The sequence below is a fragment of the Aulonocara stuartgranti genome (assembly GCF_965226115.1).
Source record: "Aulonocara stuartgranti genome assembly, chromosome: 18".
Taxonomy (NCBI): Eukaryota; Metazoa; Chordata; class Actinopteri; order Cichliformes; family Cichlidae; genus Aulonocara; species Aulonocara stuartgranti.
The window spans coordinates 6,326,820-6,350,982 of record NC_138954.1 but is presented as its reverse complement, the minus strand read 5'-3'; the positions used below and the strand labels follow the sequence as shown (position 1 = coordinate 6,350,982).

At 39.2% G+C, this 24,163-nt stretch overlaps 1 protein-coding gene across 1 annotated transcript in view; it reads right to left on the bottom strand.

The window, feature by feature from the left end:
* The window catches only part of LOC309694492 (receptor-type tyrosine-protein phosphatase N2-like), a 223,000-nt gene that overhangs the window by 174,674 nt on the left and 24,163 nt on the right, over positions 1–24,163 (bottom strand). Inside the window, exons 3-8 of the mRNA XM_082514620.1 lie at positions 19,819–19,932; positions 9,255–9,369; positions 8,425–8,566; positions 5,681–6,053; positions 3,784–4,104; positions 3,182–3,222 (exon numbers count right to left, since the gene is read on the bottom strand). Coding sequence (XP_082370746.1) covers positions 3,182–3,222; positions 3,784–4,104; positions 5,681–6,053; positions 8,425–8,566; positions 9,255–9,369; positions 19,819–19,932 — 1,106 coding nt within the window. The remainder of the gene's footprint in view (positions 1–3,181; positions 3,223–3,783; positions 4,105–5,680; positions 6,054–8,424; positions 8,567–9,254; positions 9,370–19,818; positions 19,933–24,163) is intronic.

Genomic DNA, 24,163 nt, shown 5'->3' with positions numbered 1-24,163 from the left:
ATATTTATTTCCTATCTTATTCATAGCCTTTTCCTTTTTTGTTCTCTTTAGGTCACGAGCAGTTGTCCAAGCATTTCACTACATATCGTACTGTGTATGACTGTGTACGTGACAAATAAAATTTGAATTTGAATTTGAATTTGATTTCACTTGTCATGTTTGCATAGTAAGCTAACGATTAATAAGACGATGTCAGAGGAATTGGTGCACAAATTATCATCACTCACAGATCAGTGCTGTCGCTCTCTATACACAGTTCGCACGATTGCAAAGTGAAAGCAAAAAAACAAGCGCAAATTCAAACGCGATTTCAATATGTCACATATTGACAGTGGCATACCGATGCCAATGACATAATTACCTAGCTACATTTCCGAAAGAATGCAAAAGCATTGACATATATTTTTCCTTCCTACAATAGCCCGACGGGCAGGGAAGAGATAGTTTTTGGTAGCCCGACTGAAAAAAATCGCTAGCCCCAGGACATCGGGCTAGCGATATTGCGAGCCCTGTATCTGATTGAGGAATCACTCATCTTTGGAAAAGAGAGTTTATTACAGAGCAATGTCTCTTTCCAAAATAAAAGCTATACTATCCGCTTCTTCTGGGCTATATTCTCAGCAGCATAAGGAGAATCATGTGCTAACGGCTGTTTAAATGACCCGGCTAAAGTTAGTAGCATGCTTGTTGTTTTTGTCTTTGCACTAGGATGATGTCGGCGTAAATGTGCAGTCATATTCGTTGTGTTCCCACTAGTGCTTTCAGGTTAATCTCGTTGAAATGACCTTAACGCCACAACATGGCAAATCTCAGTTAACGAGCTACCGCCGATCGCCCCGTGCATGGGGCTAGATGGCCAACACGTTAACGAGCTAACTGCGCTAACACACTAGTTCCCACCCATGTAATTGAGCATTGCATGGCACATCCAACATACTGTTTTACTTTAGTCCATGACTCGCTTACCTTCAGAGTCATACGTCACATGAAAACCAAAATAATTCCAAACGCCAGATCTAAATGAGGGTGGGGGAGGTCCATGTTCCAAGGAGAGCTTAACTTCTGTCTTGCTAGCTTGCCCTGCGCTCTTCCTTCTGAGGATGCTGTCTGTGTGGAGTGCTCAGTAGATCTGCGCCTAGGCGGAGTAGTCGAACGCAGATTCACTGAGCGCTCAACACAGACAGCATCGTCAGAAGGAAAGTTGATAAAATAAATTACAAATGTTGTATTGTTCGATACATATGCGTACTGAACCTAAAGCACTGTATCCAACGGTTCAATATCGATACGAATATCGTTGCACCCCTAATATATATATATATATATATATATATATATATATATATATATATATATATATATATATATATATATATATATATATATACACACACACACACACATATATATATATATATGTGTGTGTGTATATATATATATGTATATATATATACACACACACACATATATATACATATATATATATGTGTGTGTGTATATATATATATATATATATATATATATATATATATATATATATATATATATATTGATCTATAGATAGATATAAGGAAAGAGTGAATATTTTTCATTTATATACACTTATATACACACATATATATATATATATTTGTGCTGTCAGCGTTAATCTCGTTAAAATTACGTTAATGCTATAACTGCATTAATCTGGAAAATCTCCATTAACAAGTTACCGCAGATCACCCTGTGCGTGGGCCTGCATGGCGTCAACTCGTTAGCGCGGTTAGCTCGTTAGCGCGGTTAGCTCGTTAACGCGTTAATCTAGTTAAAATGGCATTAATGTAATTTTAACGAGATTAATGCTGACAGCACTAATATATCTACATACATACATCAGTAAGTATGAAACAGGACAGATGGAATAAAGGCATTCGTGTTCAGAAACACAAATCAGTAGTTTCTGACTATTTCACAAACTGCCGTGATGACCTGTTGTCATGGCTGTAGTCACATGTCTGGACAACACAAACATTTTAAATGCATGAAAAAAAAATTAGCTTGTTTTAGGGTTTTCACATTTTTAACAGATTGAAATTTCCGCTTTTAAATCAGCCACGATCCATTTAATGTCAAACTAAAGCATTTCTGCATGCACAAGTCTTCTTGTTTAAAATGCAGCACTAAAGTAACTGGTTAGTAGTGTGTAACACATCACAGTCTGTTGGTTATTCATAACCCGCGAGCGTTCTGATCTCCTTCGTGACAGGACTTTCTTGATTTGGTTGGTTCTCACGTCTGTCTGGAGGTGAAGAAAAAAACCTCTGTTTCATCAGAGATTGTAATCAGGTATGCATTGACTTTAAGATGTTCCTCTGTCATTAAAATCAAGGTTCTGTCAAAGTGCAAATGAAATTGGCTTTAAAGATCCTTTGTTGCCTCTATCAGGAGGAATTTTAAACAGAACAAACGCACATACTGACTGATGCCTTGCTGAGAGCTTATAATCGCCCCTCTATCTGGTCATAATTATTTTTATTATGTAGCTTAGTAGTTTAGTAGAGTCCAAGACAAATTTCCTCTTGGAAACAATTAAGTATCTATTGGTGATCTATCCGCTGAAATTTTAAAACTTTATAGCAGAATCACATTTGGTTTTTTAGACACACATCTCTCTACTATACATGCTAGTATTTCAACCACTGCTTTGAATAAAAGAAATCTGTGAAATACACTAATGAGTTTACTTTTTTTTTTTTACCCAGGTTTCAATTTACAGTATAAAGGACTGAATCAGTACAGCGTCGTTGTTACGAGTTCACCTTGTTTAGCCTTAATTAATTCCAACTCACTCATTTATCCACTGCTCTCCCGATTCCTTAAAAAATGCACATGTTCATATCAGTCCGATTTATTGTGGAAGATTGTCTTCATTATTTGAATAAATAAAAAAAGAATATTATTAGTGCATACTAGCAGTATAACAAATAAAACTTTGGGACTAAAACCTGATGAATTTTGTTTTTGTTGTCAGCAGTTCATTCTCTCGCATGAATACTGAGTTCTAGATAAATTCTTTGGGCAGTGATTTCACCCTTGCAAAATTTCATCTCATTCCCTTGTTTAATAAATTACATAACTGCTTACAATGTCAGCCTTGGCTTTGACATTTAAGTCTTCCCTTTCTGCTACTCTGATTGCTTACCTTGTCCTGCATATTTTGCTCCTCTGTCTCCGTGTGACGCTCTGTTGGGAGAAAGAGAATAATCATATTGATACATTTGTGTTTCCATTCAAAGCGGGAGCAGAAAGACAGAAAAAGAGGTGGTTCATGTAAAAATTCATTCAGAGCTAAAAGCTGCCAAATTTCAAGGCCATTTCCTTAAATCAAATTCACCATTCTCTAATATTTTACTGATCTGAATTCACCCCTGTGTAAATTTATTTTTCACTGTTGCTGAAAAAACACAAGAAAACATAAATAACATATCCACTGCTGTCTGACCACAGTCTTTAATCATTTAGTTATCTGTTGAGCACTTTTAGTGATTGTGTAAACATGCAAAGCCTGAGTGGCCTCAGTGGACAATAAACCATTAACACTGGCTGGGTTTATGTTCTGCATTGAGCACAGGATGCTTATTTATTTTCACATTGATTTTTATGTTGCACTCTTGTGGCAACTTGAGAGCTCCGTTTTTTTGTTTAATCCAGCCTACACAATTATGCATGTATTATAGACTTACTTTCCATCGCTTACTCAATACTTTAATTGCGTAAGAACAAAACGAATCACTATAAAATTACCTTGAAGTGCTGCCAGTGCGACAGGAGTGCTCTCCTGAGGTTTCAGGGTAGGAGCATTCCCCAGCAACTCATCCCTAGGAACCTCCCCCGCCTCTTCCTCTTCTTCTGCTTCTTCTTCTCCATCACTCATCTCTCCTTCCAGGTCTCTCGGTCCTGGTCCCCTCATTCGGCTCAGGCCTCTGTTTAGTCCCTTGTCCTGATCAACTACCTGTAGAGCCTCAGCTATCAGGCTCGACAGCTGGTCCAAATCCTGCGGTGTCAGCGTATCCATGTCCACATGCTGCCTGTCAACATTCTTCAAAACGTTCTCGATGAACCTCTCTGGAGGAGAGATGGAAGTAAAATAACAATGAAAGACAAAGAAATTATTATCATTAAAGCAGACCAAATATTCTAACTCCACGCTCCATGTTTGCATTCTTGGACTTGTATGATTCATAGTTCAAAATAATATTTATTGATCTTGTGCTGGGTTTTGGTTAAGTCACTCAGTTTACCCTCTGTCAGAAACAAGCTGTTTTAACTGCCTTTCTACTAGCTTTAAGCCAGCTTCCTTCTGATTGGCTGCCCCTCGTGACCAGAAGGTTTGAACAGCAGGTGGGTGGGAGAGCTGTGTGTCTGACATGACATCCTCAGTGTATAGATTGCTGGGATTGCATAGTGGCTGCATTATTTGAAATTCTGGACATGTTTATTATGATCGTGTATTTCTAAGAGAAAACAAGAAAAAGCAGAATCAGTCCCCATTAAAACCAGTTATGTAGTTTAGATTAGAGGCAATAGTCTCACTTCTCATGTCTGCTGTCTCTCTTCTGATCTCAGCATTAAATATTTTTAGGTATCTTACTGTGACGATGTGAAAGCTGTGATTTGTAGCAATGAAGCTAAAGCTGTTTATGGAGCTCCTTTCAGGTTTACAGCGAGCTTCAGCTTGGTGTATAGCTGTCCACTTATTTACTATTTACTTGGCATCACATAGCAACCACAGCAGACAGTTGTTTTCATCAGAAAAGCCCTGTGTACCAGCACCAAACAGCAGGCAGACATTTAGCTAGCTAGTGAGCACACAGTGGAGAATTTAGGAGACAGATATTTCCCTCAGGACTCAAAAAAGACACAGAGAATCGATACAAGAGTTATATTCATTAGGTGGACACTGGACTAAATTTAATGCTGTTCTGTTTGCTGGATGCTTATATGAGTTCATGTTCGCTAACAAGTTTGCTAAGTTAAAGTATGAGGGCCTGTCAGTGTGTGCAGGTTTTAATGCACAGATAAAAATGAAAGTTGAACATCTACAACTATCATAAGAACTGGGCGCACTACACGTGATTAAGTTTACCTTTGAGTTAACTTTGAAAGCCTTATAGCAATTATTTAATGGTCCTTGCTGTGAGCTAGTTTTTCCAAAGTCATGCAAATAATGCTCATCTTTATGGAAAAAGAGTACAATGTGGTTTTCACCACAAGCCCTGTGTGTTCAGTGTAGCCACAGAAAGAAAGAAATAATAATAACTTCCTTATAATGAAGACCCAGCCAGCGTCTGACAGCAGGCTAAGGCAGAAACATGCTATCTGATTCTAAGTGTAACCACGCTGTGCTACAATTTCCTTATTTCTATTCAAATTTGCTTTACTTTGAACGATTCTCTTAACTTCCTGGCACCACTTCTGGTATTCTGCATGGTTCAGTCCACTCAAAGAAAGCCATAACTCACAGGTTCTCCTTGTTGCTTGTAATAAAATTATGTAATATCTGGCAACACTGACAGTTCAACATGTGTGTGTTTACATGTTGTAAGAGATACGATTGAAAGTGAAAGACGTCCTGCCTGGAATTTTGCATCTCAAACACGCTGCAGACTATGATGAAATCCATCATGGGTAAAATACATACCATCAACAGACGTGAGTGGGTCCTTGGGTAAGGCCCCCTGAGGCCTTCCCATGTTCACAAGTCTGGATTTCGAGGTCTCCTTTTTGAGCCCAGAATTCTCTATTCTGTTGCTGTAGAACGTCCTCAGGCGCTCGAATGGGCTCGCTCCCCCACTGTGAAGGGACGCATGCCCGGAGAGATACTGCCTCAGGGCGCCCAGGAGAAGGTCACCCTCAGCCTGCGTGGCGAGGAGCTGGTTGGCTGGTGGTCTCTGCTTTTGCACGGGTTGGAACGATGAAAGAGATGAGAAGCTGGAGGGAGGTGATTTCTGAGCTGAAATCTGGGGCTTGGAGCGATAAAGCTCTGCAGGGATGCCGGACTGGAAACGGTCATTCTGGAAAACACAAGCATACTGTACAAAGACACTGATGCTGAAGACACTTCCACCAGCTTTCCAATAGCAGAGCTTTTGCTCTATTTTCTGAGAAACAGCCACACTGTGGCTGAAGGAGAAGTGCATGCCCCTAATACAGTCATTTCAAAACACGACTCTGGATGTGAGCATAAAAGTCCCACCCACCTGCTGTTTGTGAGGGGCAGCCAATCAGGAGAAAGCTGCCTAAAAGGGGAGTGGAATTAAAGGAAAACTACCTCAAATGTTTTGTTTGACACAATGGATGAACTGAGAGGCTATGAAATGTGAATCATCCAAACTCCATTAACTATAGAGAGCTTAAGTAAAAGCCTGAAAATTCCCGACCATATGTTGTAATGTCTCAGAGCAAATAATTAGACCTCGAAATAAACAGACCGCAAGGGACAAAGTATAACTGCAAAGTAAAGCATAAAGTAAATTATAATTACTTTGCATTGCTTGAGCATTCCTGCTGCCTAGAACTTTAAGATGCCAACCATCTCACTCACCAGCCCCTTCATTCCCAGTCATCCCTCTGTCCGATGTTTAATGATGACAAAAAACTGGCTGCGACAGAAAAAAAATCTGACCAAAAAATATGAGTCATGCAGAATTACTATTTATGCAGATGCTGGATCCAAGAAAATGTCCCATCTGCTCGTCACACGTTTAAGGCTGAGACAACGTCCTAAAATAATGGGACCAACTGTATGTGACAAGAATGCAAACCATCCTGACGCCAAAGTACAAAACACAAGCACCCTGCCTTTTTTCTTTCGACACACTTTGGCTTTTCTTTCTTTATAACACCACCAATCCAGTAACCTTCGTGTTAGTGTAGCCAATTTACTTCTAGACAAAATGTATGCAAAATTAAATAGATGTGCATTTGCTGAAAACATCTAAATGTAACGTTTCTTGTTTTTGTTCTTCCACTAGATTTAGAGAGAGTATCTGGATGCATGAAGAAGCACTTTGCTTTATTATTAAAGGCTTCATTTGAACAAAAATGATTATTGAGATGAAAAAGGCCATTTTTGGGGAAAAAAAGTTATTAATCCATTTATGCAATCATATTAACAGATCCATCAGCTACAACAAAAGCAAATTGTCACTGCCGGCTCCATTAACGCCCACCTAAGAGCACAGAAATGGCACAAGCCTGAGTAACGGCAAAATTATCATAACAATACAGACATAAGCCGTTCCTCACAGTTGTCATACTTCTTTATGATTTGTGTGTGCGAGGCCCCCTCTGGTATTTGTTGCTGGCAGTATCTTTATTCATTTACATCCCTCAGTTGGTGATGTTTATGCCACTCGTACCCGAAGGGCCCCTTCAACCCTCCAGCTCCTTTTGGCTGCCACCAAACAGGTGAACCTGGATAGAAAAGGCCATGAGCCTGCAAGCGATGCCTGCAGGCTCCACGCAGTCGTACTCGCTTGGTCCTCAGTACAATTCCCCAGCTGGAAAGAGGCCTCTGCAGGCACAGCAGAGGGACGCAGTCGCGCCTTGAGTTATTAATTAGAGCGGTGAACTCCTGAACTCTCGGCTGGTATTATTTCCCTCATAACGGTCAAGCTGGGAGAAGTCATCAGTTAGGACAGAGAAGCAAGAAAGAAGCGACAGCGAAGGATGACAGCGGACCACCTGCTGTGAAGGTGTGCGCGTTTGTGTCCTTTCAGCGTGTTGTGCGAGCGTGCACTGTATGTGTGCACGCTTTCTTTTCAAACTGAGCCAGGTGGCCTCGAATGGAGGTCGAGGCTAAATGCAGTCATTGGGATAAAAACAAATTCCTCACATATTCTTCGGTTTTCAAATGTGAGAACAGGACCAGCGGGAGCTGAGGTTTATGTGGCACTTCAGCGATATTCTGTCATTTGCGCTTCATTACTTTTGGGCTTTTTTGAATCCTTTCAATTAGCACACTGATAATTGATGTATAGAGGTGAATTAACAGCTCCATATTTTCACACTTGGACTCTACAAGAGGAACTTTGCATGATTCACAGTATACTGGGCCTTGGTGCAACTCAGATCATTCACTGTCAAACAGACCCCAACTTAAACCGACCTTTTCTTTCTGATTAGCTATTTCTCATGAACAAAAGTACAGCAGGTGGATGGTGCTTTTAAGTTTAGTTTGAAGATCTTTGCCTTCATTGTTTGTAACTTTACCCATGTTTAATTAAAGCTCCCACCTTTGAAGAAGATAATATGTAACAGAAAATAATAAAAAGCATAATAGTTTCTGTTTACTTGCTTGAGGCAAAGAAATTCCAACAAATGGCAAGAAAATCATGAACCGGAACAACCAAGTCCCAGAAGCCAAACAGAGTAAATGTTTACCTTGCTTGGTGCGCTCAAGCTGGAAGTAGATGTCTTGGGAAGGAGGCCAAGGCGCTGCAGGTACATCTGGAGATTTTTGCCGAGTTCTACCTCTACCGGTTTCACCCTTTGGTCCACTGGGTCCATTGCTTGAGCTACTGGCCTGTGAGAGTAGAGAAAAAGATGAACAAAATGCAGAAATTAGTCACTTCAGAGTAGCACAGTCAGATAACTTCATTGCAAAGACGTGCAAATGAATTGTTTTTCCTCCAAATGGAATTATTAACATGATGCCATTCTAAAATTTTCATATATCATATATTAGTATTAGAAAAAAGGCAAAAAAAAGGTCACAAAGTAAAATAAAAAGTAAGAAATTAAAATACTGGCAGCAGCCAGTGCTACCCTTCAGCCTCCGACAGCAGTAGATACACCTGTGGTATAAATTTTAAAATCCTAGGTGACAGAAAACTTCACCTCACTGATATTTGAACTCGTTGAAGATTTTTAGTAGATACACCAATGGTATCCATTTGAAAATCCTAAGTGTTATCTTTCTCGAGTTATTGTTTTCACAAGATTTTCAGACAACTTGACCTTGAGGTCAAGGTCACCGGGATTCTGACTTGTCCAAAATGTTTAGTAGATGCACCTATGCTATCAAGCCCTATGCCGTCTCATTTTCGAGGCATCGTGTTCACAAAGTTTATTGTCCACGCTGCCGGCCTGCCAAGTGGGGTGACGACAAAACTAAATGAAAATTATTAGGAGTAAGATAAAACAGAAGTGCAAATCTACAAATCTACATGTCCTTTGGTCACAAAACTATTTGAGCTAAATAAACATCTGACCTGATCTCAGTGGTGTAGAACGACCCAGTCTGCTGTGGTCTGTAGGGAATCCTTCTCAGTTTGGATAACTCCTTGGACAGAACCTGCTGGGTGGTATCATCTTCCCAGGTCAAACCTACAGAAAGAAACAAGGGGACCCTTTAGAACTAGAAAGACAGGAATACATACGTTAACAGGACACAAGCAGGAAGTCCAGTATTGCCCAGGTGCATATCTACTGTGCACCTGTAAGTCTCGAATGAATTAAAACTGCACTGAAGTACAGAAAAAGTGGGTTGTATGCATGAGCAAAGTGTAGCCGACACGTGGTGAGTATGGGATAGAAAGACGGAGAAGAAATTGCTAAGCATGCAGTAATTTCCCTAAACTCATTAGGTCACTCATTAGCAGAGGAGACGAGGAAACAGCGGGTCGTCCTTGGAGACTCCGGCGAGAGACTGTTTCAGTGACTAAGCAGAAACCGTCTCTCCTCTAGCTCTCCTGCTGCACTTCAGTTGTACAACATGATGAGCTACTTGGGAATTTCTTTTACACATCTTTACTTAAACAAACGATTAAATATTTACACCACTGCCATGATGAAAAAGTGAGGTCAGGGGTTAAACCCAGAATGTGTACATCCTACAGTGAGATCAATGGCCACGTAAAAACAGTAAATAAAGTACAGTGAACCAAATAAAACAATAAATACTACTAGTAAGATGTTTGTTACTTGCCAAGAGATGTGGCTTTGCTTTTGTGTTCTGCATTTATTACCCAAATTTCACACCAAATTTCGAGTAATACCATCTCTGCAATAACGTCCTAATGAGGGAAAATTATTCTGATTCATTTGATTTGATTTGGACATGCTTTTTCCCATGAACCTTTTTAAAACATAAACAAGTTTTGCTCGTCTTTTTCTGACCGCTCATAAACTGCAGTGTGGTTTTATCTATTCTGTGTACTTCTATCCAAAACTTACCCAGGCCATCTGTGAAAGAAGCCATTGTTTCAGACATCAAAGATGATCACAACACGCAAAACATTATAACTAAAAGCATACATAACATTTATAATATTCATGTAGTTTCAGTTAGTTTCCAGAGTGGATTTTCTTGTTTCTGTTTAGTTTTTGTTGTTTGAAAATGTTTAACTTTGGTTTACATTTATTAGCTTAAGTGTTTTTTTTAGTGTTTTTAATTATTACTCTATAGAGCGCACGTGTCAGAGGCAAGCTTTACAGAAGTGAGCACAGGTGTTGGAATGAAAACACGCAGACTTTAGAAAGCAGCTGACTCATAGTCATGTTATATTATTAGATTACATCATTATACGGCACCTGAAGGTTTCTTAATGTTTGTTTTAGTATAAGCAAACCACAAATGTGATGAATAAGGTGGGGCGAAGCTCTAAAGAGAGCTATTTTACAGAATTTATGCACATGTATATTTATGCACAATGAGAGAAATTTCAATATTTCTTTCACTGAGATGAAAGAAATATTATTGGAATTTTCATTAAGTGAAAATTTCACTAAGTGTTTCAGTGAATCTCCTGACCACCTAGTTGTTTTTTTTACATCTCTGATATTTGATTGTGTATTGTGTCCTTATTTGGTATTTATGCATAAGCTATTTGTATCTGCTGTTTAAACAAGTGTTCAAGAGCAAGAACAAATGAGTAGTTTGGACGTTTGTGTCTATTTTCCTCTAGGTAATGATTTTATTACCTAGTTGTCAAGCTGCCACTGCAGCAATGTCAGCCAGACATTCTTGTGGATTTACTGGGCATGTCAAAAAAAAGTGTTGCATTTCAGCAAGTGTACAAAAGGACAAGGTTGATGAGCTGCTTGGGCATTCACGTCTGTTTCTTATACTTAACATGCATTCAAACACAGTTTTTTGGCAACTGAACAGAGGAGCAGGCGCCAACACCAGATGGGGTAGCGGAACGAAATGTTACCGGAAATATGGCCGCGCTGCGCAAAGCACAACACGAACGGAGGCATTTGGCAGATGAGCGATGACGTTGCTGAAAGATTCAAGTAATGCAGACTGTAGCTCCAGCTGTGATGCCACAAGATGTGGGTCCACCACGGAGGACGTGCACTTGAAATGAGAAGGGAAATATCATCCCTGTCAGTTTCACACGCAAAAAAGTGATAGCACATTTTGAGCTGAGGGAACTGAAAACTGGGGAAAATATTGATAGATAACCAAAAAACATGAAGCATGATGGCAAAGAGCAGCCTTAAATCCTGACAGCAACAACCTCATTGGCAATGCAGACCATGGAGAAGTCCGACTACATGAAGTCAAAGTCAGCAGGGACGCAGCCAAACAGATTAGACGTGCATCAGCTGTTTCAAACCAAGTTGAACTAAAAGTTAAAAGCTACCATCTTACTGCCAAAAAAACACCTGTTGTAGAGACAGAATATCAGCGTTTTACTGTTTTAATATAGGATTCCTGTCCTGAATGATTAATGCTACATACCACTGCCTCCATCTGAATATGTGACATGCAAAACAGCCGTAAGTGTGAATAAGCCCCAAACTTCAGTAACAACATTAATGTTTCATAACTTACAGATATTTAGACATAGATAAAGGCAGTCTTTCAAAAGAGGCATTTCAATCATTCACGTGAATGAGAACCAGACGAAAAGGATTACAAGGTTATACAATCCGACAGCAGGAATATGAATTACCACACGGGTTTAGAGAGTTTTGAAACTATGATAACAGAATGCAAAATGAACATTAGAAGAGAAGACCTGAATGTAAAAGGTGTAGAAAAGGTTGCCCGGAGCAACACGTTTTGAAATGAGGATGCTTTTGCTCAAAATTAAGTCTTTCCCGAGGTTTAAAAAAGCCGGAGTCGAGAGTAAACAGGAACGAGGCTGGAGACAAAAGATGGAGGCGATGAGTTCTGAGAAGAGTCACATTCTCTCTCTTTTAGCTCTGTTTAAAGTTTCCACCAACTCCCAAGTGACGTTAATAACCACTTTTCACCAGCTCGTGTCTGCCTGTAGCCGTCTGTTGAGCAGGGAGTGCATGATGGTGTTTTAGAGGTGATTCACAGGATGATTCTCTTTCGCTTTGTCATTTCTCACAGTGAGCTATCACCAATGGTTAAGAGTTGCTTTAAATCCCCAACAAATCTCAGCAAAAGAACATCATCATCATCATCATCAGACCCACTGAAGAGCAAACTTGTGTCGCAGCCTAATTCTTACTGAGAAAACCCAATTTGTGAAAACAAGACAGCCTCCAGAGCAACAGAAAAAATTCGGCGTAACATTAAAGTGAAGGAAGAAACAAGATAAAAACATTTAGCCTCCTTTCATATTTAGCATACTGGGAAAAAAACACGAAAATTTTGAAAATGTTCAGTAGAAATGATCTTTTTTTAACTGTTAGTTTTACTTAAAATGTCCATTCCTAAGATTTTAGCTCTATAAGACGCACTGCAGAACAATCAGCATGTTGTGAAACTGGAAAGCGCTGCCAGCAATAATCTCATTGCTGCCAAGATCTCATACCATTTCTAGTTAACCAACAACAGCACCATTTTTTTCCAACTGAATTTACACTTCTGCCTGTATCATTTGCGAATCCAATTAAACAAGCTCAACTCATTTCAGAGCATCTCAGCACCGAGAAACCTCCTTTAGACCCCCGCAAAATGAATTACAACCCCAACTGCCACGAATCAGGCACAAGCCTCTCTTTAACAGCTGCACAGCGTGTCAGGCCAGCTTTCGCCATCAAAGAGACATAAAACCGAGCCTTTAATGGCAGCCACGGTGGCAGAGAAAACGGGCGTTAGCGGCGGGTGAACAGACGGCATCTGACACGACAGGTTAATAAACGTTGGAGCCCCTGCCAGGATATTCAGAGTGACTCCGCGCATCTCACAGACTTAACCGACCACAGAAAAGCGGGCAGGAGGTTGTCGGCCAGCTGAAGTATGAGGTGAAGGTCTATCAGAGTTTGAAGCTTTCACAACTAAATAAATGAGACTGTGGTCCTGAAAGAAATTGGACTGAATTTAAAATGCGATGATGTACCTGCAAGGACTCATGGATTATGGAAAGCTTAAGGACATAGGTTGTTACATTGTAACAGGTTGTTAGATTGTAAAGCCCCTTAAGGCAATTTTGTAATAAAAAAAAACCTTTGTGATTACAGTTATTTAAATAAAAAGTCTTTGGAAAATGAAATACATGTAGCTTGAGGAGGTTAGAGGTCAGAAAAAGACGTTTTGGAAATGCTCCAGTTCAGTTTGCATTTTCTCAACAATTTTGTATTGCACGTCCTCCACAGTTAATAAATGATGCCCGCCTGCTCCACAAATACCATCGGCCGTATTCACTAAGAGTCACGCTAATTACAACCATGGGCAAAAACACTGCAGCCTTCCACCAGTTTAGAACTTGATTTATCAGCCGCATTTATGCAAATTTAATTTCCACAACCTGAAGTCCAATTACAATCACTGCGGTCCTACAAAACAGCAGACAGCAAGGTGAGAAACTTTTTGGATCACTGGGTAAAAAAGTCACGACATGTCTTTGCCAACAAATCCCAAACACTCTGTAAATAGAAGCGATGTAGAATGCTGACAATTTTCAACCGTGTGTATATATTTTTTGTAAATTACTAAAGAATCAAAGAATCACACTTTAGTCTCAGATTCAGAAGATCTTTGATTATCCCTGAAGGCATACTGTTTATGTGACAGATGCTTAAATGAACGAATGCTGTAGAACTAAATAGGATAAAACACAGCAAAAACACAAGAAAGCAGTGGGATACAAAATTGTGAATCACAACGTTTTTGATTTTTCCAAGTGAAAATGTTCAGTTTTTTAGCAACATGAGCAAAAGATCCCACGGGGAAAAGAGGAAGGGAACTCGTGGCATGACTTACAGTGAATTTGGAGCTGTAGAACATAAGGAGTCATGGGACAACTGATAATAATGATAATAATAATGATAAAGGCAAGAGTTATCTACTGTTAAGTCTCTCAAAGGTGGTGCGGGGAGGTTAGTGTGTTTTTGATGTCGTGTGCGAACTAAAGAGGACCATCGTTGCTGTGGGCGAACAGCAGCTGTGACCCTGACGAGGTGGCTTTTCAAATGACTTCACATCTGCAGGGCCTTTAGTGAGCAGTGCGAGTGGGAAGAGGGTCTGTGTGTGTGTGTGTGTGTGTGTGTGTGTGTGTGTGTGTGTGGGTGGTTAAAGGGGGAGAAACAGAATTGCAGCAACAACTTTGTGAAAGATTCAAACCGTTCACAAAGAAAGAGAGAGGCAAATGTACTGTGTGCTAAAGGTTAAATCTCGTCTGATTTTTGTAGTTTCGATATTACCCCTGTTGATAATAATAACGCTGTTACTAAATGGGCGTACAGTGACATTAACCACACTCAGAAAACACAGACAGGCTCTACAGTGACAGACGTATAGAGTTTATGAGGATGTGCGTAAATGGACTGGTATTTGTATAGTGCCTTTTGACTCAATTGGAGCACTCACAACACTTTTTTTTTTTACTACACACACATTCATACAGCACTTTTATCTTTGCTCAAGCGCTTTTTTATCTGACGTTCATTCACATCAGGGGCAACTCTTGGTTCTGTGGTCAGTCCAACGTCTGTGGGATGGTGGCGAACCTGTTTGTTCTCTCACAGGGTTGGACCTATAGGTTAACTAGGTGGAAAAAAAACTAGTTGTTTGACTTAAACATCTGGGTTGGTTATGGATGAGCTCATAACATTATCCATTTATTAAACGAGTTCTTTATAAAACAAAATTGACATCTTTTTTATGTCTCTCTTTGACATCCGTTTAATAGCCACCCAAAAATGTTGTGTCATTAGTGAGAGCTGCAAATTAGCTTGCGTTACTCAATTATAGAACAATAACTAACGTAAATAATTAACCAAAAATAATCAGAAGAGCCTGTGAGAAGATCCCACAGTAAGGTGTGGACTGAAGCCTGACTGTAAAAATTGGCCAATTCCATTTTTGGCCTTTTATGTGCACTTCTATCATCGGCGGTTCCACCAAATGTCATAAAGTTTGGTGTCACATTTGACCAGGCTCTTAGTTTCAATAATTATATTGATAATCTTTATATTTCATCTATGAAGTATTGACCCCATCAGTGGAATGGTGTCCAAATCAGAATAAGAAACGATTAAGTCATCTTACAAAAAGGTCCAAAATCCAGCTGCTGCACTTAATAGGTCTTCTAAGTGTTTCATGTGTTTTGTCATCTTTGCACCTGCTTTAGTTTAAGATCTTGCTGATCACTTTCAGAGCTCTGTACAGTAAAATGCCTGTTCACATTAGCAAGCTCTTGCTTCTGCTCTATAATATGCAGGTCACTGAGGGCTTCAGACTTCAGACCAAATCTTGTTGTTCTACACTGAAAACCAAAGGAGACTATCCATTGATATGCAAGATTGTGGCTCCTAAAAGATGGAATGCATGAGCATTACATTTGAGATCTGATGAAATTACTGAAATGTTTATTTAAGCATTTAATGGATACTGTTATGTCTTAATATTTGTATTTTATATTTGTTGATTGTGGCTGTGGGGCACTTTGTGATCCTTATGTAGAAAGGTGCTGTATAAATACATTTTACTTACTTACTATTTTTAATATGGTTCCTGTGCACTCTTTTATAAATGAGGCTGCTCGTCACTCCCTGCTGGAAAGCACCAAGCTCGGCGCAGCAGTGACTGACGACTGATCATTATGTGTTTGCCCTGCAAACAGATTAAAAAGCGGCAGGTGTATGCCATAATGGAGACATGTGCATATTAATTTGTACATCAGATAAGATGTTAAGAGTGAAATCATCTGGGTGAAAAGCTTCCTGCATGTTGGATCAGCTGACTGATCATAAACCGGCTTCATGTGCTAACACAGTGTCATGCTATCATGGGACATGATGCACTGAACTTATCCATCACCTGCTTCTCCTTGGAGCAGATCAACATTTTGAAGAAACAAACTATTTTTTCCATGAAGCTGCAGCCAAAACACCATCAGTAGCTCAGCTTATTGGGAAAACTGGAAACAAGACTAGAGCTTCCCAGTGACTCTTGCGATGTGAAAACCCTAACAGAAATTCAATGTCAAAGGGAATAAACATAAAGTATTTGCCTAAATGTCCAGATATCGGTCTGACTGTGGACTCTTCTTTCCACGTGCGCTTTTGTGAATCAGGACATCAGTTCCCATATCCTAAAACAGAGCTGATGGGCATATGGGCGTAGGATCGTGTTTGTAACAGGGAAAGCAAAAGGACAGAGTAAACCGCGTTACCTTTTTAGTGGACTAGCCGAGCCTGAAATGCAGATGCTTTAGTGTCTTTAGAGTTTTGTCCTCCCTAATGGCTTCTGCAGACAGCCGGGCCCAAACATCTCATTTGCATAATTCATTTCACTTCAGAGCTCCTGACAAATGCCTCCAAACTTGTCGCCTCTGTGAAATCGGAATATTTCTCTAGCTCTCCCGCTGAGCTCCGATTCGGAGAATTAAACCAGAGGACTTTTTTTTTCTTTTTTTGGAGAGGGGTGGGTAGAGGAAAGGGAGGAAATGCACTAAATCGAGCTCAAAAGAAGGATGGTGTAATAAAAACACGAGAGAAAAACTCCTCCCAAAACAAATGTACTTTTTTGAAATCATTCTCTTTTGAGTGGTCAAGCACAAAAGACTGGACTTTCTTTTTTTCCTGCATACATGAGGTCCTGTCATTCAGAGCAAAGCTGGATGATGAAAGGGGATGAAATCCAGCTCAGTGGGAGGTTACGCAGGTCTCTGCCTCCCTCTCGTGGTACAGCACACTAACAGCAACTTAGTGCAGCAGGAAAGACGACAACTGATCCATCTGTTCGTTTCTACACAGGCACAGCAAAGGCTGATTAAACCAAAAAGTCAAATAACAAATATTTACGCCATAATGCTCACTCGGGCCGTTCCTTCTTTCCTTTTTAGTTCATTCATTTGTGGGATAAACAGCTATATTGATGTATTACTGTAAGCATGGATGCAACAGTGAACTCTGGCAGAAAGTAAACCACTTTATAACTAATTCAATTAATCTCCTCGGAACAGTGATCCATTCATTACAAACTCAGACAAACTGTGGTTTAAAGCCACAAAATTATATTCTAAACTTTGACAGAAAATACAGAGTTTTGCGAACAAGAGTGGAATAAATTTAAGATCTAAATCTATAAGATATTTAACATATAACTAAAGGAAAATACGTCATACAAATCTATATAGAGATATATATAACTTTGGATTATCCTGGTTGTATCATTCAAAGGCTTCAATAATTCCTTTATTGACTTTATTTGGCTTTTCTCACTCAACAAGTGCAAAACACAAACAAGTTCAAGTTCCTGAGAATAGTTTAGCTTTAATCTTTGGTCTCATTGTTCTTTGAACAACCAGGTAAAAAAGAAAAAAACATCTGTTTGACAACAGAGACAGAACGTTACATTTTTTCATCTCTGCCTTTTGTGATGAGAATGACATCAGAGTATTAGGATAATCAGGATAAGGCACAAGACCCATGAGACTGTTCTGTTTATTCACCATAAAAGCATGTCTCTGTCGATAATGAATATCTATTTGACTAATATACTGCAGACTGCAGTAATGTAAACTGCACTGAATTTCTGACATTTCTGCTTTAGAATCAACAGCAGACGCTAAAAAAAGCTATTAGCTTTAGCAGTAATTGCCAGTGTGACTGCGACAGCCACCTGTACAGACTCCAGCAGAAAATACAATTTGAACAACTGCAAGCTTGCTGACTGGCAGCTAACATTTGGGGCAGGCAGCACATAAACTACACAAAATTGACCTCACACAACTTAATATTGTCGAAAAATTGCCGACAGGATCAGTGCGATATGACTTGAGAAGAAAAGTCTGCACCCTGCTGGGATCTGATCTGCTGCTTCACATCAGAGCTTCTTTTCTGGATGAGATGGATCAGCTCAGTGAAGATCTTCTCACTGTGCTCCACTGTTTGATCAGCAGACTGATTGATGGCCTCCACCTCCTGTTGAAGCAGCTTCACATCTTTCTCTCTGTCCTGGATTCTCTGCTGGATGTTTTGTCGACTCACCTCCAGCTCTCTCTGCCTCTCAGTCCTTTCTGCTGCAGCTGTGTCTATTTTCCAGTGCAGACATCACAGGCCACATCTTCAGGTCCAGCATAGCAATGATCAGCAGGAGCAGCTTGGAGTCCAGTCTCCTTCAACTCCTCCAGTAAGTCTGCTAACATGATGTTTTCACCAGGACAGGCCTCGGTGTGAAGGTGCGTCTACAATGGCAGCAGCTCTCTTGTCTTTTCTTTTTTTTTCTTGTCTTTTCTTTAACCCAGAAGCTTTTAATGCAGTTCATGTAGTAGCTGTGTCAATAAGTAACAGTCACCAGAACCTCGAGCACATTCAGACTGATCAAAACAGTAGAATTTCCCATTAGTCCTTCTCACTACACCGCTTCTCCTCAATGGTGACAAATGTCTAAAAGCCTCACTTCACACTGTGTCTGTGCACAGTTTTAAACAACACTTACTTCTCTTTCTCTCTCTTTACTTGCTAATATGCTGTGAATGAGCCTTATGTTGACTACATCTGTGCAGGGCAGAAAACAAATAGCTTTGCGGTAAATCAGGAAGAAGAGGAATGAGTTAGCACTCATCATTACAGACTGAAAAACAGAACATGATTTGAGGGGATCCATTGTGAAAGTTTAGATGTTTTTTAATGCTGAGAAGCCAAAAAAAAAGGAAATTAAGAGGCAAAAAAATCCTCTCTGGAAAATATATAAGAAAGGTAAAATAATGAGTTTTCATTTATTTCACTTAAAACTATTTAAACTTAAAATAACAGACATATTTATTTTAACACACTGCTTTATGCACACCAAACAGAGTGTGCACATTTATAACATGCAAGTATCTCTGATTGGGTTTGAGTGAGTGAATGGAAACTAAAGTAGGAAAGTAGTAAATGTGTCGTACTGAACCATGCAGCTCTTTTTAGCACTCTCAGTGACAGCATTAGCTCAACTCCTTCTTCAATCCCTAATCCTGCCTTTAAAATCCCCTAACCTGGGGAAGTAATTACAAATCAAGAAAACACACCTGCTTCACAGGCGTCAAGGTTATTTGGGTAAAATGCACATATTATTCCCACTGTATATTTATAAATACATACTGTGGATGCATGCATACAATCTTGATCTGACCGAGTGAAAAGACATTACAGTATTTGGGTGGAACAAGTCTTGTGTTCCTATATGACAAGTTTAAACACACTTATTCTACCTTGGTTTGAAAAATAATCTCAAATCAGTTTGTGATTATATCCTACAAAAGCCACAGAGCTGAGTGTGCATATAATTTGCACAGGACCATGATTATGAAGATTATGAACTTGAAGTTGACACGGCACGCCACTTTGTGCGTGTGCATGTTCTGTGCAAACGTACATACACATTTGGGCTGAGGAAAGCAGAACATGTGTGCACGTGTTTACCTCTGTTGGAAAGCTTCTCCAGCAGCATCCTGAAGCGCTGCACTACAGATGGGGAAACATCGTAGGTGTAAATCTCCTTCACCGGAACAGAGTGACACCTCCCAAACATGCCATCTGTCAACACGTAAACAGACACTTTCAGCAGAGATTATAACTCGTGTTTCTATTTTGCATTTCACAATTTCACACTGAAAGGCACACAGTTTCTTTCAAGGGGATCTATTCTGACTGCCCTTGTTTTAAATGATGTAAATATAGTTTTACAGTGGCGCATGTTATATTAAACATGGTCAAAGTTTCAGATATTGAGGTCAGCATAGGTGCAAGTAATTCATCACAGCCAAAAATTAATCATAAGAAAGCAACCATAAAGGAAGGGTGGTTGCTAAGACTGGTTGTGTCATACAGTAGGGATTGCATCCAAACTGTGAACCAAGCAAATCTATTCCAGTTAAGTTCAAAAATAAAAATATGAATGTACTAAAGTTCTTCTTTAAGACCTAAACGTTCAGAAAACCAGGAGTTTGGACCAATAAAAAATTGGCAGTTTGAGTAAAAACTAACGAGGACTGTAAAACATAAAACATTTAAAGCAGCATATTTTGTTAGCAAACTGTTAAACTAAATCAAATTAAAGGTTGTATTGGGAGGATTTTTTTGCCCTGAACTGATATTTAATGAACTCAGACATACAAGTTTCTTGATTACCTAACAGCAAAACGCGAACCCCGGCCACCTCTTTTAATGGGTCTTTATATTTCAGCATGTGAGCGCCAACCTTAGGCTAACGTTGCTGAAAGCAAAGTAAATCACTGTTGCCAATTTATTGTGAGGGTTAGGGTTGTGATAAAAGCAAAAGTTTTCCTACAATAAAATGAATATTTAAATCCAAGAAGAAGAATCAGAAAAGCTCATGTGCTCAAAAACATGCAACGAAACTGAACTGTGTCACTTTTCACAGAATCCTTGATACTGTGATTCTGTAACAGTGTCGCACAATTTTAGGAGTATTTTCCAAAACTCAAGCAAAACACTGAACAGACAACAAACAGACACTTTAATTTCACATGGAAGTTCATCTCCTTTATCCTTATCCTCTTTTATCCTTTTATTGCTAAACATGGATCCCAATGACATGTAGTGTGACTCTCACTCACTCATACTTCCTTCCAAAAAACCACACAGTGGGTTGTGTTAATGTGAGCTGAAGGAAAAGGAAACCGTGGGTTGAGAAAGCGTCCAAAAAAGATGAGTCAAATTACAAAAATAAGCTGGACTATCTTCTAACACACAGCCTCTAATGTCGAATTATCAACCTTGAGCTAAAAGAGAAAAGGATCATATTCTTTGTGGCTCATCAGGTTTCACAAATGCAGGAATGTAGGAAATATAAAGTTATGACTGTATATAATATCTGCTTATGCAGATCTTTTCACTGTAGTGTAGTCTGGTCAACATTCGGTGTTGGTGTAGTAGTAGTGGCACTTATAATGGTAATCGAGTGAAAATAAAGCTCTAAGCAGCAGAAATCACTACAAGAACATTTAAACATGCTGCTTTACAGTTCAAATATCCTCCTGAAAAATGTCCAACAACCCACTGTTTCAGTAATATCAGTGACAGTCTAGATTAATAAGAAATCAGAAACAGAATCAGAATATTTTAATAATCCATAAGGAAATTATGTGGGTTAGAGTTGCTCCAAGACAATTACAGTAATAGACTGAACTAATTAAATAATACAATATATTACAAAGATTACAAAATACAAGAAATAGCTCTAATATGTGCAAATAGCTCAATTCTAAAATAGTATTAAATAAGTAAAATATATATGGTAAAATGTATTTTTTATTATTATATTATACCCTATTATTATTTTAGTATTTTATGGCATATTCTGCACACATGAATCTGTTGTATTTAAACAAAAAGTTTCTGGTTACCATGTTCAGTTCTGATTTTGTCTGAAGGTTAGAAGAGAGAGTTAACTGGTTAAACACTGTGACACGATGTAAAATGGAAACTTCACTATTTATTAAATTATTCTAGTTCTGGTTTGTAATTCTTGGGATTTCAGAGGTTGAGATATTTGTTAGACCTCAAAATGTTATTTTTGTTTTTTATGTCGCCTTTTGTTGTCACCGTCTGTCTGCATGTGTGATGGGTGAGGGATCGTCTATAAATACTTGCTTCTTCTCAGTCAAACTGGAAACGGGCATTTAACGGGCAGCTAAGGACAAGTGCTTGGGGTGCACTGCTGTAATTACTCACAAATGTCTCACTGGACGCCTGTTCTTTTTAAAAATCAGACTGAAGAGTGAGATGCAGTGTGAGAGAGTGAGAAGGCAAGAAAATAAAAGATATCTGGTGATATTATCGCTGCAAACTAATAAACGTCCTTAAGATTACACATGTTTCGGGCTCTTTGAAGCTACTTTGTTGCTGAATAAATTGTGTGGAAAATACTGATAAATCTTGCGATACTATAACAGTTTTGAGTAACTTGGGACATACCAACATTACACTAGCAACTAGCGTGTCATTGTTGTTTACTTCTTTTTATATATTTTAAAGTTGTGTGACAGCATCACGACCAATATTAAAAAACAGGTATTTAAACACTGTGTGACAGAACTACCAAGGTACAGATGAGGCTTTTTGGATAAGTCAAGGATCATCTGTGATTTCTAGCTATGTTGAAGTGCCTTTGAACAACAACACAAACTCCAAGTAAGATTCGTGCAAAGATGAATAACTAGGCATGACTTTTTGAGGTCATAAATTCACATTTTTAGACTGCAGTTTTTATAATGGTTATTCTAGATGCTTCCGGAAAACTCTAACTACATTTAACAGATTGGAAAATGCTTGATCTTCTGTCTTTAAACACAGTGCCAGTACATTTGTTACAGGATGCAAGATCCAAACGCCAATACCACTTGTTCTGTATCCCGGTGACCATTTGTCAGTTTATTACAGAGTTACGTTAATTGACAGACAGTTTATTCAATTCACAAAGGATATACTGATCCAATATTTTCCTCCAAACAAACATTCCAATAAGTCGACTCAGTGTCTGCCAATAGCAATTTCCCTTTACAATACTTAATCTATATTTCTGAATACAATGCGTGTCTCCTTCAGTCCTCAGCATTGTAGGAGGACTGACGAGGCAATCTTGGAACATTTTTCTTTCCAAAGCGATCCCGATGCCTGGAAGTAAAATGGAAACAGTGAGAACTAATTGAGGCTAAAGTGATACTGCTAGTATCCTTAAGCGTTTCAAACTTTAACTGTGACAAAGTGCAACAAAGACAAACAAGATCCTGAGTAAAGTACCGTGCCACAGGCCTTCTCTCTTGTTCAGCTTAGATCTTACAAAACGCCATTTCTCTTCATTTTCCAGAAGGAACATCTTGAATTATCCCTCATAATTATGCTCATGCATATCCAAGTCTCTGCAATTTATCCCAGTTCACTGCCAGAAGGCCATAATTCAGAGCCAGACATGTCTTCTTGTGATTTATAGTCGAGACTAGAGCATTGAGAGGATTCACCGGGCCATTCTCAGAAACAGAGGCTGTATCAAGACGAAGGAGGTCGACTGGCAGTGCTGACCAGCAGCTGCTACTTAAAAATAACCTTTGATGGATGGAAGTTATATAATACACAATGCTTGAGCTTAGCAATGCCTGCTCTAAGATTGACAAAAGATATTGTCTTTGAATGTGTATGTGCTGTCAGCATGAAGTCTAATCTACATGTGTAGTACGCGGTGTTTTCATACTTGATTGTGACTGACAAAAGCTGCAGTCACAACTTTCTTCCAACTGAAATTAGATGCAGTGTTGTTGTGCATTTCTGGACTGCACCGTTGGGACACACTGGCGGAAAGCAGCAACCTCAGTCCTGCCTAATGAACTGGATTAAGACATCTTAATGGATCTGCTGCCTCTGGGGACCTGCACAAGTCCTTCCTTCGCAGACTGCACTTCACAAGATCAATGATATCTGGCATCACTTGCCAAGGATCTGGCTGCTTTTACTGGCTCAAGAAAAGTAAAGGGTTTTCCTAAATACATGTCATCAACTGACTTTAGCTCCCGTGGTTTCACCTCACTTTGCTTGGTTTGATCCATACTTTAATCCATCCATCTATCCAATTCTATTCATTTCAGTTCAGTTTTACTTATTTGGCCCCAAATCACATCAACAGTTGCCTCAAAGCACTTTATATTGTACTGTAAAGATCATAATACAGAGAAAACCTCAACAATCAGATGGACCCCTTATGGGAAAGCAGTTGGCGACAGAGGGAAGGAAAAACTCCCTTTTAATAGGA